This window comes from Notothenia coriiceps, unplaced genomic scaffold, assembly GCF_000735185.1.
Source record: "Notothenia coriiceps isolate Sejong01 unplaced genomic scaffold, NC01 NC01_scaffold00020475, whole genome shotgun sequence".
Lineage (NCBI taxonomy): Eukaryota > Metazoa > Chordata > Actinopteri > Perciformes > Nototheniidae > Notothenia > Notothenia coriiceps.
In genome coordinates this window covers 21,289-36,985 of record NW_011353176.1, presented here as the reverse complement: position 1 = coordinate 36,985, position 15,697 = coordinate 21,289, and the positions used below count along the sequence as shown (strand labels likewise).

General features: G+C 41.9%; 2 protein-coding genes across 2 annotated transcripts in view; one reads left to right on the top strand and one right to left on the bottom strand.

Moving 5' to 3' along the window:
- nhsl3 (NHS like 3) overlaps window positions 1-7,483 on the top strand; it is a 42,411-nt gene extending 34,928 nt beyond the window's left edge. Inside the window, exons 5-9 of the mRNA XM_010779616.1 lie at window positions 866-992; window positions 1,086-1,240; window positions 1,336-1,533; window positions 1,648-5,023; window positions 5,975-7,483. Of these exons, the coding sequence (XP_010777918.1) occupies window positions 866-992; window positions 1,086-1,240; window positions 1,336-1,533; window positions 1,648-5,023; window positions 5,975-6,015 (3,897 nt within the window). The 3' untranslated portion in view covers window positions 6,016-7,483. The remainder of the gene's footprint in view (window positions 1-865; window positions 993-1,085; window positions 1,241-1,335; window positions 1,534-1,647; window positions 5,024-5,974) is intronic.
- A 68-nt stretch (window positions 7,484-7,551) lies between these two features.
- Window positions 7,552-15,278, bottom strand: yars1 (tyrosyl-tRNA synthetase 1). The gene is made up of 14 exons (XM_010779586.1): window positions 15,173-15,278; window positions 14,350-14,416; window positions 14,115-14,261; window positions 13,079-13,254; window positions 12,439-12,568; window positions 11,935-12,015; window positions 11,514-11,606; window positions 11,292-11,427; window positions 10,817-10,902; window positions 10,576-10,705; window positions 10,310-10,434; window positions 10,007-10,200; window positions 8,827-8,968; window positions 7,552-8,230 (listed from the first exon to the last, which is right to left on the bottom strand). Exons 2-14 carry the CDS (start codon window positions 14,404-14,406, stop codon window positions 8,120-8,122), a joined length of 1,608 nt encoding a protein of 535 aa, XP_010777888.1. The 5' UTR covers window positions 14,407-14,416; window positions 15,173-15,278; the 3' UTR covers window positions 7,552-8,119.
- Window positions 15,279-15,697: the final 419 nt, after the last annotated feature.

Genomic DNA, 15,697 nt, shown 5'->3' with positions numbered 1-15,697 from the left:
GTGTCGGACCACCTGTGTCGTCTCCAACGGCACCCATAGTCACCGAGCGGGTCTGTGTGTGTGTGTGTGTGTGTGTGTGTGTGTGTGTGTGTGTGAGAGAGAAAGACACTGAAAGGAAGCATCCATATCTGGTTCATCACAGTGAAATAAGAGCTAATCACAGTGCTTTTGCCTGTGAATGTTGGAGCTTTTGTTCCTGCTTTTTAGCGCGTCATAAGCGTGTACTTATTTAGCATGTGTGTCTTATTCCCAGCTGCTTGGTGCCTGTGCAGATATGATGTGAATTCAAAGGGAAAACAACTTCACACACACACAGCACATTTTCAGTAACTCAACAGTTCTAAGCATCTGAAGACAGCACTGCGGCTCCCACTGCATATCACAGCTAGGGCACAGTATGCCGTGTGATTGGTATTCTGGTCCATATTTTAAACTTAATTCAAATCCTCTGGAAAAGCCAGTCTTGTAATATTCTTCCCTAAGTTGCAGATGGATACCTGCTGGTTACTAAACACAATGAAATTCTGCCTACTAAATACAGACACACTGAGTCTCCTAAAACTATTCTTCTTGTGAAAGCTTTTTGTATTTTATTTTTATTTTATATATTATATTAATTTTTTATATTAATTTATCTGAGCCCTTTCATTCATATTGTCTTTCTCTATACTCATGTCCTTTGACTTTGAACACATTTGCTATGCCTTGTTTGGTTTTGTTTGCATGTGTAGAGCCATTTGTAACATTGCTAAGAGAAGTGCTATATCAATAAATGTATTTATTAATGTATTATTCCTCCCATTATTTTCCCAACTTCTTCACCTGTTCCAGCTTTTTCAGTGCAAAAATAATATAGTATTAAAAAAACGTGATCTCTCTTTTAGGGTCAACATTTAAGCCTCTGAATCCAGTGAAAAGACTAGATAAGAGCAGGAAGAGGGGCAGGAGGACCACCATCATGGGCATACCCAACCAGGTCCAGAAAGAGCTCGGTATGTCCACACATTCATCTTTGCTAAACTAATAGACTTCAAATATTGTTGGTGGTGAACTTGTTATTGATGGTATTATACCCTCTTTTCCAGCATTGCACAGAAGCTTCCAGCAGCTCGTTTCAACCCCGAATCATGACGGAGATCTCAGTAACAGCCAATCAGGCGTAGTTATCATTCCTACAGTTGATGGAGGGACTCCAGAAGCAAAAAAGGAGGGAGCAAGAGTGCACCTTTCAGAGCTAGAGGTAAACAGTTCTCCAGAATCCTTTCTTTTTACATGCATTACTGGTTTTTGTGATTTTTTTCACATAAGAATGGTCCTCACTTCACTCCTAAACAGGCATCCAGAGATGAACAGCTGCTGAGGAAGCAACTCCAGGCAATGTACCAAGACGAGCAGCCTTTCAACCACCAGGGCCTTGGCTCCTATCTCTGCCCCAACTCATCCATGAGACCCAAGTCCCTTGCAGTACCTGGCATGACCACTTCCTCCTCCTTCTGTCCTTCAACGATGTTAAGCTTCCTCCAGGAACGCCAGGTAAAATGTAATTCAGTTAGCTCAGGATACTGCTTTGAATTCAATCTTCTGTATTTTACCAAATCTTGAGTTGACCATTTAAGACAAATTCATATTTCTGTGTTGTGTTTCTAGGGCCCAGTGATGTCCATGTCTCCCCAGGCCACCTACATGTCTACAATCATCCCTAATGCAGTCTTACCCAGCTCGATTCACGTCATAGAGATCGACCGCAGCAGTAGCCGGATGCGTGGCGGCAGTGTAAACCATGGCAGTAGTGTCCGCACTGTAAGCAAGAGCAGTCTGGCATCAGGGGACTTATCAGTCAGCCCTTTTTTGTCCAGAAGATCCGATGGAGATGGTTCTCAGAGTGACAATTCCCAAAGCGAATCCACACTGATGCTAACATCTGCTTCAGGGTTGAACTGGAGCGAGACACAGTCTTCAAAGGTCATTATTTCAAACTCTTCTCCAGGATCTTCTAAGGGTAGCACGCGTAGTAGTAACTCACACAGAGCGGGACCGAATGGGCGGGAGAGCCAGGCAGAGCAGTGTAATGGGGACCAAGACATTGACAGTCTCCGTAGTTCAGTTAGCATGATCAGCAGCTTCAGCAGTAAAAGAGAAAATGTTACAGGTCAAGAATCTGAGTCTGATGTTTCAGGGTCAGTGGCTGCTGGGGTCGATGCAAAGACTAAACAGAATTGCACTCGCAGTCTGTCGGTTATGAAGACCAAGCAACCCCCGCCGCCTCCACGGAGAACAAACTCTCTGCATAGTAATAAGATCAAGAGTAACTCCAACGTTCTGGTGGAGATCAATGACTCTGATGGTGCAAATGCCACAGAAAACAGTATAGCACAAGATGAGAACAAATCAGTCAAGCTACAGAACTCCACTGGGTCAAGCTGTCTAGATGCTTCCTCCAGTCCTTTGAACCCAACACAGGCCTCTTCCACTGGACACAGCAGCTACTCCCCACAGAAAACTCCCTCAGACGGGGGGAAATTTGAACGCACCATGTCCCCTTCCAGCGGCTACTCCAGTCAGAGTGGCACTCCAACACTCACCCCAAAAGGGATCTCCCCAACCCCCCCTGACAAACAGAAGAAGAAACCTGTCAAACCGGAGAGATCGGTGTCTCGGGCCTCATCCTCAGCAGCTTCTCCTTGCTCCTCGCTTACCTCTCTATCTTCTGGTACATCTGAGCCTGTCAATCCAGATGCTTCCACATGTAGCTCCAGCCTGCCTTCACAGGGATCTCAACCCACTGTTGCAGCACATGAACTCACTCCGAATAACATTTCTTCAACTTTTGCAGCTGAAGTCAGAGAACTGTTGAAAATCCCTCCACCTCCCAAAGTCAAAGCGCCATGTCCTCCTCCTCCAGAGACATGGGTTCACAACAACCGCACCTTTCAGTTACTGTGTGGGCCAAACCCTAATGTCAGCAAAGTAATCCAGAACCCAGCGCAGAAACAAGACAGCACAGTTAAACAAGCAGGAACCCAGACTGAAGACATCAAGGAGATACCAGATTCAGTTGAAAAACAATCAACTATTTGCCAATCTGTTTTAGAAAGCCAAGTAAAACCTGAGATTTTGTTAGAAACAAGTTCTGAAGGTCTTAACAAGGAGATGGAGAATAGGGAATGTCCAAATAACAAACAAGAGGAGATACTAGTAAGTTCAGATGTTCAAAAACAAGAGCAGAGTAGTAAGCTTGTGGTGAAGGACCCTAAGAGCCCGAAGAAAGAGCCGCCTCCTGTCATGAAGAAACCAGTGACAGTACTGCACAAAGAGGAATTGGTGAAGAAAGAGAGTGTTAGTGCGTCTTCAGCGGTTCATTTCCCTGTTGAGAACCATACGACCACGTCTCAGCACGGGGTTATAATTGTCGTTGATAAGAGTGACAACGAAATGGCCAAAAGTGAGGTTGCATCAGTAGAAGTCCCCAAAATCACTAAGGTCTCGCCACCTCCTTCTCCCCCCCCGGCATACCACCCCACACCTCCCCTGTCAAGAAAGACGCCTCCTTCATCCGTGTCTTCGCCACCAGACGACTTACAGAGGGTGCAGGAGGAGAGCCACGTTGTGGAGTCTTGCTGGCCGCCCCCTCCACCTCCAATGGACGGAGACTCTGTGTTTGATGGAGGAGATGACGTTGACTTTCCACCACCTCCTCCGCCCTTGGTGACAGAAAGTCTAACAAATGTGATGGACAGTTGCGTCACAGATCTGGGTGAAACAAAAACACAGACGGTGGAGGATAAAGAGACTATTGATGATTCGAGTGAAGCCAACACATCTGCACATGGACAAATTGCAGACGTGCCCCCTGCGGTACCACAAACAGTAACGGACATCGAACCAGAGTTTGTTGTGCAAGATTCAGAATCCAACATTGCAGAAGATACTATTTGCAGACCAGTGCAGAGTTTAGTATCTGTTTCAGACTGTGTCCAATCTCCACCAGTCGTGGAAACTCTTTTGGCATCCATTACAAAAGCAGATCACCCAATGTTGGAGTCTACTTTGGTTCCTCCAAGCAGTTCCCTGAAGCAAGACTCTCCCAAACTTGAAGATCAGTCTCCCAACGAGGCTCCCGTCAGCGCCAAACTTCCAGTTATTGTCCCAGTGTCACCGCCTCTACCAGCAGAGAGTTTGACCCAAGGGGTTAACTTCAGACGGCAACCAGGCGTACCAAACCGAGACGCCAGAAGCAAGGAGCTCCTTTCCCGCCACAAAAGTGCACTCATTCCTAAAGAGGACGCTAACATACCTCTGGTGACCCCTTCCCTGCTTCAGATGGTTCGTCTCAGATCGGTCAACATGACTGAAGATGTGGTGAAAGCGGAGGGGGAGGACAAAACAACAAATCAGGGAGCTTCAGTTCAGGACAATTGCCCAGTCTCAGTCACAGGAGCTCAGAACATTCCACAGAAGCCCATCCGCAAGTCTTTGTCACTAAAATCCCCCCCTCAGTCAGTAAAGACATCCTCGGTCGCCCCTTCCATGCGCTTACAGGAAGCCATACGTATGAAAACGGCCGCCATGTCTTCAAGAGGTGGTCTCCCATCCCGACTGGGCGTTAGATCCACCTACAGCTCTCTCGGGGAACATGGCGCTCTGTCGTTGAAATCAGCCGAGGGATCTGAAATGCTCAAGACTCCAGCCTCCACCGCCAGTTTTATCTTCTCCAGGAGCACAAAGAAAGTTGTGATAGAGACTCCAGCTGCTTCCTCCCCTGAAGCTCAGGTGAGTCTGAAGCAGAGTTTGGCGGCCGAACTCATGCAGGTGTCTGACCAATCAAAGGCCACCGTTTATTCCAATGGCGGGGTGAAGTTGGACAGAGCTCCTCCACCGGTGGCAAAGAAACCAGCCTCTGGGAGCATCAGCCCTCCACCCAGTGCACCTGCTGGTTCATCGAAGACGGACTTCGGTGTTGAAGGGAACGGAGCGATAGGAGCAGTGCAACATACGAGTGGAGTAACGCATCCTGAGATGACAAGTAAGAGCAAAGAAATTATCTGTTACTAGGCATGAGATGAGGAAAATGTCATACTCAAATACTTGCAATATTATCCCCGTAATCATCAAAATATGCTAAAAACCCTTAAAAAATAACAATTAAAGAAACTGGTGTCACTTTACCTTACATTTTGTTAAGAAAGGACACATATTTTTAAACAGAAGAAAATACATATATATTCAGGTCTCTCTAAATAATTAAGCAATCAATACATTTAAAAATATAATTATAAAAAATATAAAATATATGGGATTGCTTTGTGTTTGTTCTTTCCTTTATTTATTAAAAATCTCTATTTTCTATTTATTAACCATTATAGCAGGCTTGACAGCTTTCTCAAGTCACTCGTGAGGATATTTACGAGTGTCGCAATAATGGGCATTCACCACAATCAACTTATTTTCTGTGTTTGTGTCCTGATCCGTGACAAAATCCTTCTTACCCCATCCCTATTTGTTTCTATGATTTTCTGTCATTTGCTAAGTCATGACATACAGCCTTCATCCGTGTGTTTGAGCGATCTGCTGCTGAGTGTGTTAACTCAAAACTGCTAATTCAGTACGAGCATCAATCAATAGCTACCTCTCGTCATGAAAACACAAAATGCTAATTCTACATTACCATGATCCTGAACGGCTAAGCAGTTCTTTATTGCCTGAAAGCGTTCTGTTGTTTTTGCCATGCATACCAACAAGAGAAACTGCAGACGCAAGCCCCATTTGAACACAAACACAATAGAAACACTGCTGGCTTTTCCTTCAGCTTTTTTCCCAGTTAAGTCTGTCAACATGTGCTTCAATCAGCCTTACCCTGAAGCTTCTGATCCTGTCTCTGTGACTATATTGCATACGGACAGAATACGCATTATGTGTGTTCACTGTATTATGTCGATGCCATCATGTCTTACCTCACCTTTTCTTCTCTCTTCAGCTACGAGAGTGACAGCGGACACAATTGAAACACTGTTTTGAAGACTTCAAGCGACTCACAGCAAGGACTGACATCACTGAAAGACTTCAACTCAACTAGAGTGTGTCTCCATAAAGCCTTAGCCTGTAACGGCCTTCCTACATATTTATGCAAAAAAGAACATGTCGCTCCCAAATTTCTAATGATAGCTTTATTCTGGAGTATTTTTCTAAGCTATAGTTGATCTCTTATTGTCCCCCTCAGGATGAAATGGTGTACATTGGCCTAACTGTAAATATCGAGCTTGTGTGAGATCGCCTCCCAGAGGTAGGGTTAGGTAATGGAGCTCAGAGAAAAGGATTTATCCATGATAGAGCTTTTTCTGTACAGAGGTTTACTGTCTATTAAGTCTTTTTTTGCTTGTTGTAATATAATACATAATTAGGCAGTGGTCAGAAGATGCTGACGATGGCATCTGCTTTAGAATAAATGGACATTTATATCACCAAGATCAGAGAAAACTCATCGTTAAAGGTGGGTTAGGTAATTCACTTCAGAAACACTTGTTATATTCCACGGAATGCTCTTAAAATCCCGATAGCAATGAATACATGAAATGCTTTGACGATAAATACATAAACACATTTCATCTGTGGAAGCCGTGGCGCTGTAAAAAGCACGACCAGTTTTTTAGCCTACCTTCCTGTCAGCCTTCCATCTCTGCACAAATGTATCTCGTGCCCTCATATTGGTCATGTGCGCGTTCGTGTGGGTTGGAGGAGGGGCTCTGTAAGGAAGTCTGAAGGAAGGGGCAGATTTTTTTCGGCTGCGTAGTTTCAAATTCTAGCGCACTCGAGCTGGTTTCTCCATTCTTACCTACCTTTAAATTCAGTTTTACTCCTGCTTTTTTTAACTTCGGATAGCTATATCTGGAAATGTAATAGAGAAAGATAAATGCTGCACAATAAAAAAAAGTAAGATGATTGTCAACAGAGACACTTTTGTAAAGCTACAGATTATAAACCATTTAAAAAGCATCTGATTACAGCAGCTGTCTTTAGAGGCTTCTACACAATCTGCACAATCTGTTCCTGGGTTTAGTAAAGGTCAATCCATTCTGAGAAACACGTCAGGACAACGGTAACACGAGCGTCCTATTTATTTATGTGTGGTTCTTTCCACTTGTAGCACTGTCGGTCACCTTTTCCTACCAAATATGAAATATTTTAGTTTCATCTGACAAACCGCTCTTAGGGCTCTAGCTGTGATGTAGCCCGGGATGATTGATACACTGGAGTAGCTGAGTGTGAGGTCAGTGTTTTTATTAAATGTGCTGCATCTAAAACTGTGGCCCAAGCCTTTTTTAGTGGAAAATCCAGCTTATCACTATTTGCACAGAATGCTTTCCCCCAGCAAAATCATCAGAGTGAATTATACTGACTCTTCGTAAAGGGTCACCAATCTTGATGATTATAAAGAATTATGTACAGTTATTACTTCTATAAATAAAATGTAAGTGTATTAAAAATACATCTCCCTGCTTTGTTTCTTTAATGTGTGTACGTGTCTCTTATATATCACAAGTATATTTCATTTCACACAATTCAGCCAGTGTTTATTCAATGTTAAAGATGATGCATCATTTATTTATGACAGCTAATGAGCAGATATTGATTTCTGTACACTATCCTCAATGCAACCGTTCTGTTTTATAACACAGCCCTGACATTAACCATGAAGGCGATTTAAATCAAGAAAAGCATTAAAATATTAAGTCCCTTTTCACCTGACATCCTTATCAGCTACTTCCAGGAAACAGTTCTTTAATAAAAGGTACCCTTCATAATCTGAGTAGCTGTATATCTCTTTTGCAGAAACTGTTTTTGTATATTTAAGTGTGTTAGGAACACCATACAACACCAGATAAAAACAGAAACAGTAATGAAACACAGGATGATTAAGTGCATTTCTATTTAAAAGATGAAATGTTCTGATAAACTCAAAGCAAGGTAACAGGGTTTGTCGAAGCTCGCACAAAGAGACTTTTGGCCTTGATGTCCAAGAAGACAAAAGAGATGAAGTTTGACCAATGTTGAAGTGGTGATTTGTTGAGTCTTGTTTGTAAAGCAGCCGACAGGAGAAGCTTCAGAGGTGACTGTAAAGTTTCTAGCTGATGTTTCCTCCTTTGAGTGTTTTACATGTGATCTGTCCCAGTTTAGTCATCAGCTGGTTGTCTTTCCACTGAGCTACACACTCGTCTGATATCTTCAGATCAGCCTGGAAAGACAGACAAAATAATATATAAACAAATGACACATTTTATCCCAATAAGCCGTTATTACATCACAGAAACCTCATAAAACACATTGGTCCAAATTGGATTCTTAACCCCTAGATGCATAAGTGGGTTTTTTTGACCCGGTGATGTGGTTTTCTTAGAGTAACTTTGTAATTACATTTTTTTATCATTTCATATTCCAGCTATTCCTCAAAAAACATGTTTTGGATATCATGCCATTCAAATTTTAAATTTACATTTTAATAAATTGTAGTTTTTGTATTACTACCCCAAGCTTCCATAAGTGGGTCAAAAATGACCCGCATGCATTTTCTATGGAATTACATTTTTTTTTCAAAATGTAAAAAAAATTCAAAAATTAAATAAAAAATATTTCTAGTGTGAACCAAAATATAATACTAAATATTCTACAAGTGATTTTTTCTTAACCAAAATGACAAAAATGGCATAAAAACACATTATTCTAATACGGGTCCTTTTTGACCCACTTATGGGAGAGTGGGTCCAGTCACTCGTGCATCTAAGCCGGGTTAAGAAAAACGAGTTGTGCTTTTAAAATCTGAGTGAGACCCACCTGTACTTTCTCCCACACTTTCTTCTTTGGGTTGAGTCTCTCGTCTGGTTCTCCCGTCTCGTATCCCTCAACGAAGACCCGGTCTCCAGGCGACGACCCCTCTGGAGGGTCGAGAGGCTCCACCCTCCTGGGCTCCCCTTCACTAGAAATCAGATACAAGAGAGGAATTTTACACAAATACAAACAAAACGAGGGATGGCTGTGTCTCTTGCTACAAAATCAACTTTCCATTCAGAACATAGGGGTGCTAAATTCAGGATCCACAGCAGTCCACTGAGTGCTAAGGAAGGCGATGTGGCAGGAAAGAGTAAGGGGGGATTAGATTATCAACTTTGATTATAGAAAAAAGACAGAATTAAACAAAAGGTAACATTTATTTTTGCAACACTGCAAAAACTAAAAAAGTTTCACTTTCAAAATGTTAGTATTTTCAGATTTCTCAGTGCCCTCGAGAAGAAAAACTGGTTCTTGATGTTGACGCGGCAATTGTTTTATTCCCAAAGTACTGAGACTATCTACTGCATTTTATCTAAATGTTTTTTCAAAATAACATTTCTTAAAGATCCCCTATTATACTGATTTTCATCAATATATCATAGCTCTCAGATATATACAAAACATGTCTCTGAAGCGTTTGGCTCCAAATCCCAAACAGATCATTGCAGCATTACCCATAATCACCTCTGTTTCAAAAGTGCTGATTCTCTGTCTGTTACTTTAGATGAAAATAAGGAGCCCCTCCCCACGCCCCTCTGAGAGAGATTTCTTACAAAGAACACCCATGGTGCCTAGGAGGGAGACTCAAGGTGAGCTAAGGTGTGTGTGTGTGGGGGGGGGGGGTTACCTTGTCTGTGATTGGCTAATGGTTACACAAGCCAAAAAATCGTTATGACATCATAAAGTGGCCAAAATCTGATCAGCTCATTTTCAGACAGGTTTTTATAGAAATGGATCAGGACAAAAAGAGAGAGAACTTTTTTCCTGAATCTTTCAGAGTCTCTTTACAGAGGGGACACATGTTGATGTATGAAAGACATGAAAAAGTGGATTTTGCACAATAGGTGACCTTTAAGTTTTTAATTGATTCAGAATTGTAGATGACAATATCAAGATATTGTGTTTTGATTTCCCCCCCCCCCTCCATGAAGGAATGTGTGTGTGAAACAGAGAGCACACTCACATGGAGGCACACAGCAGCATGGCCTGAGACTCGATGCCTCTCATCTTCTGGGGCTTCAGGTTGCAGAGCACCAGCACCAGCCTGTCCTGCAGCTCCTCCTGAGAGACAAACGCCACCAAGCCGCTCACCACCGTCCTCGGCTCCGCCTCCCCCACATCGATCTTCTCCAGGTACAGCGAATCAGCATCCGGGTGCTGGGATCCAGAAAAAAAAACATGTGAACAAAGAGAGAGAGGCTTGTTCATATGGAAAAAACAATAAAAATAGTTATTCAGGCATCAAGTGAGGATTTGAACGTCTTACCTTCTCCACACTGATGATCCTGCCCACCCTGATGTCCACTCTGGAGGGGGACAGATCATCATCATCTCCCCCTCCTCCTCCTCCTCCTCCTCCTGCTCCTGCCTTGGCACCTTTCCCTGCTGCTTCTGATCGATCGGACACACACACACACACACACAATGGTTAGCTAGTTGACCTCCTTATATGCATACATACAGAACCAGCCACACTGCAATTTCCCGCATTAAGAGAGGGAAAACAGAGAGGATGATGGGTAAAATACTGACTCGTCTTTGAGGGGTAGGCGGTGTTGGAGAGTTTACGCAGCTCCGGGGACTCAAACTTCTTTCTGATTGGGTCCAGCAGCTGGTTCAGTGACACCTCCACGGAGGCCTTCAGGTCTCCTGGATGCACCGACTAATACATTAAAGATAGCCAATCATTAGATTAAACCAGTGAGAAAACAATCAGGGATAACTTTAAGAGGGGCTTTTATTCTGTAAATGAAGCAGCGTGTGTGAACTCTACCTCCGCTGCAAAGTCCTTTTCCAGCTCTTCAAACACAGTGTAGGTTTTGTCTCCGCCCCACTTGGGGTCTCTTTTGATGGAGAACTCTGAAACACATTTACAAATCACATTTGATCAGACTGACGCTTTTATCCAAACATGAGGATACACCTTCAAAACAGAGATACATCAGCTGCAAATAAGCCAAAACGTTTGAAGTGCTTCCTCCAGACATGGGATTTTCTTTCAATTTAAATTTAAATTTGAATATTCCTAATATATTCTTACTGTATATATTTGTGCTGTGGAGGAGGTCCTGTCTTGTTCCTCAGACACGGTGTCCCAGTGGTTGCACAGACTTTTATTGCCCATTTTTACTTTATTTTATTCAATTTTATTTAGTCAGAAAACCTAATTTACCCAAGGAATAAATCAAGTATTCTGATATATTTGATACGATCAGAGTCTGAAGCCGAGGAGCAGAGTTTTTTCTCACCTCCGCGCAGAGGGAAGACGACATATTGGACGAAGGAGAGGACTCCGTTGTTCTCGATGTTTCCCGGCTCACAGAAAGCTCTCTTCAGCTTCTTCTTCACGTCTCCAGCCGAGTCCAGCAGATCGATCTTTGACTCCTGCAGCCAAACACATCATGTTAAGACCGACCACAAAACATTAGGAGAAATTATTCATAGATGAACTCTTTTTGACAGTGACATACTTCCTCTGAGGAGCTCATCTTGGCGCCCGTAAGGCCAGGTACCATCCGGTTCATCAGGTGGGAGCGCTTAGCGTAGCCCAGAGAGGGTAGGTACTGAAGAGAGAGAGAGAGAGAGAGAGAGAGAGAGAGAGAGAGAGAGAGAGAGAGAGAGAGAGAGAGAGAGAGAGACAGTTACTCTTTAAGTTTTATACAGATCCCATTATGAAAAACTGTCTGTAACACCTGTAACTTGAAAATGAGATAAGTAAATAGGTTTTAAGTAAAAGAACATTAACACACTCCCAGCTTTTCCTAAACTAATCAAGTTACACAAGAGCTAAGAGGAATGTGTTAAAAATGAAAGAAAAGGGGTGAGTTATGTAGGGAGGAAAGAGGGTGAGGAGTTTGAAATAAAGGAGGCAAAGACTGAGGGAGACGGTACCTTCTCTGCCAGAGTGAAAATCTTCCTCTGGTCAACGCCTCCAAACTGGGCGTCGCACTTTAGGTACTCCTCATCCAGAGCCTGAAGGCAGATAAACATATTTAGTTCACAACCGCAAATATAACTTTGAATGACAAATTACAAAACAAGTTTAATCAAGATCTGTAAGTGCACGCAGGAGCATATACACTAGCTGAACTGACATTTTATTTTTCCAAAATACCACCATTCATCATAGCCACAAACATTCAAAATGTTCTTTGGATTTCCCTTTTTACAACGGTCTTTGAACTAATCACATGTGACAACACTTTATTCTACAGAAATCATTCCAAATGCGACAAAAACTAACTATTTGCATGTAGAGCACATGCAGCACGATGATGGCATTGTGCCTGTGTTACACAATACAAACTTAACCTTTGAGTTATTGTAGAAATGAGTGTGCTGTCTAGTGTCCACTTAAAGGTACACACAACATCTGGGTTACTACAGTGTGATTACCTGCAGTCCAGGGTAGAGCAGGCCGCTCAGCAGCGGATGATCCACCTGCTTCACGACCTCCGCTCCGGCCTTCTTAGCATCGTGCTCCGTCACCATGGAGGACAGGCGGTACACGTCCAGAGTGTACTCTCTGACAAACAGGAAGACACACAGAGCTAAAACATTAGTTCAAAATGTTTCTCGAAGCGTTTCTTGGGTTTCAAAGTGAGTCTATGGACACAAAGTTAAAGACACACAAAAACTAAATTCTCTCAATTTGTCTGGTTGCTCTTTTTATTTCCTTCCTAGAAAATTGCCCAACGTTAGACTCAGTTTTTTATCAATTAATCCTGACAAGTATTTCGTATTTTCTTAGTCATAACTGTTGCATATTTTTTGTTTATTTTTAATTTACGCTTGACAGTTTCTGGTTCATACCGGTGTGCTTGTCTATTCTACGGAGTGTTGAGTTGAATCCAGTGTGTCCTATAATAAGACAGGAACCATCTTTCCCTTAGGGCTCATCCTCCTTCTTCCATCAATGCGTTTCTGAATATTATAAAGACGTCCTTCTGTGTCACATCTGCCTCTCTGACGGTATTTGATGATCAGTTATCTGTCGTATATGAAAACAGTCTTCAGTTCTGTCAGAACTACTGACCTGCTGAGCTGGAAGTCGGTTCCTTTGACGAACTTGAGTTTATCCAGAGGCACGCCGATACTCTCCAGCATGGCCTTGATCACCTGCTCGTAGTACTTCACCCTGAGCTCCAGCAGCTCCCAGGGGGCCTTCATGTTGTCCAGGAAGGCATGCAGGTCTGCAAACAGAATGGTGACCTGAGGAAGAGAAGAAGAAACAAAGGCACAAAGATACTTGTGATGAGAGCTTGGATTGAGCAGGACGTACAGTGGGTCACATTAATTAGATCTATCTACAATTTCTTTTTTTGTAAAAATGTTTTTTTAAACATAGATTTTTTTTTTTTTTATGATTGAGTAAGGGTTTAGAAACCTGTCTTCGATATTTCGAACAACATGAAAAACGGTTGTAATCCCAGATAATGTTGCATCCCTACTCACACAAGCATTTACAAACATGTGACACACACACACACACACACACACACACACACACACACACACACACACACACACACACACACACACACACACACACACACACACACACACACACACACACACACACACACACACACACACACACACACACACACACACACACACACACACACACACACACACACACACACACACACACACACGACAATGTTGGTGCAAAGTATTTCTTAAAATAAAAGGATTTGTGGCTCCATTGAATCTTTGTAAATTTGCTAATTGTTTGTTTTATTCTGTATTAGTACACAATATCTGTTTTGCTTTTTTATTATTATTGCACATATTTTATTCCATTCTATCACATTGTAAATACTGCCATATTTCATTTTACTATATTTTTGATTATTTTTAATGTTATTATAGTTTTTTATAATAGTACTCTATCTGTGTTTTTTTTATTTTAGTTTTGCTTTTATGTACGCACCACGACACCAAGTCAAATTCCTCGTACGTGTCAACCTACCTGGTAATAAACCCGTTTCTGATTCTTCCGACATTGTTCTTTCAATACTCAAATAATATGTCATTAATGTTTTCCAATTCCCAAGAGATCCACTCACCTCACATCCCGCCTTGAGGAAGTCTGCTATCTTGGACATGGGGACAAAGTAAGCTATGTGGGGTTTCCCAGTGGTCGCTGTTCCCCAGTACACCTTCACCTCTCTCTCCTGCAGGACATGCTTCAGCTTCTCCTCTCCCAGGACCTCCTGTAATACACAAGGGTAAGGGTTTAAAGACAGCGAGCTACAAAGGGACTTCAGTTATTGTGACTTCATGTTTGTTTGCTTGTCCCACCTGGAGGTTCCTGGTAATGAGCTGGAGCTTCTCATCCTGACTGAGCTGACCTGCCATGGCGCAGATCCTGATGAGACGGGAGATGAGAGATAAAGTATAAATCAATCAGAGTCAGGATTATTGTACATTTTAACATGAAAGGAATTTGTTTTTGGTGTAATCGAGCATAGACTAAAAACACAAAATAGAGAAGCAAAAGCACTATTTAATTAAAGAATATATACAATGCAACTGTTTAAAAAGATCGAGCCAGGCAAGAAGGTTTACAGTATAGCTCAAATATAATATTCAATGCAGTTCAAACTCTATTAAATCAATGTTAGTTGATTGTTGCTCTCAGCCACACAAACACAAATATAAGGTAACCCAAATATCTGTGGGAATCCAACCTACATTTAGCCATTTAATGGAAAGAACTGGTTAAGTGATTTCCTATCAAAACGAATTTATCACAAAGCTTTGAGGTATAGGGATTTTTATATTAAAGTAAGTTAGCAACTGGGAATCATCACGAAACAGGGAGCTACTGGCTAATGTTAGCTATGTTTGTTATGTATTACATCTGTAGTTTATTCTATATTTAAATACTTTTTACTTGAATCTGTCATCTGCTCTCCTGGCCAGCTCATCCTTAGCTGGCCAGCTCATAAAGAATGAAAAGGTTAGCTATCTGGCTAATCTGGCTAGCTGGCAACACAACCATGTGCAGTTAACGTCACTTAGCTCCGGTGATGTTTCGGGTTATAATTACAATTTATTTATAACATACATGTTTTCAGTTAATCCAATAGCAATATCAGTCTAACTTAACGCCTGTACTCACCTGAAATCCTGTCTTGTTGCAGTGGGTCGGTGGTGAGTAAAGCCGGTGGGGAGAACCTGTCAGTGTTGCATCAGCGCGAGCTTCAGCTCTGCTATTGATTCACTTCAGACTCTAGGCGAAAGCAATCGAGTGCAGGGCCTATGATTACGACACATGCAAATGCTTCGTTGTTGTGTGTTATGTATTTATTTATTGACTTATTCATCTATCTATCTATCTATCGATCATCTTAATATTTGTTATCAACTTGGGTCTTTGGAGCCGTTGAAAGACCAGGATATTTAGCCAGTTGCCTGCTTTGTCTAGTTGTAAACCAGCCTCTTCCCTCAGACTTTGAACAATAATAAATACAAAAAATAAGAAAATACTGAATACATTTGAGTGCTCAGATATATTCAGTATTCTCTAATATACAATTGCAATAGGCAACATACAAATGTAGAAATACACTACAGAAACATATTGACATTTGATTATATATAATCAAATGTATACAATATATATATATATATATATATATATATA

Excerpts from the sequence above, each read along its gene's own strand:
- yars1 (XM_010779586.1), bottom strand. The coding sequence starts at position 14,406 with ATGGCAGGTCAGCTCAGTCAGGATGAGAAGCTCCAGCTCATTACCAGG. Across the intron at positions 13,255-14,114 it reads TCCTCAAGGCGGGATGTGAG|GTCACCATTCTGTTTGCAGA; the intron begins GTGAGTGGATCT and ends TCTCTTCCTCAG. Across the intron at positions 10,201-10,309 it reads GGATCATCAGTGTGGAGAAG|CACCCGGATGCTGATTCGCT; the intron begins GTAAGACGTTCA and ends TCTGGATCCCAG.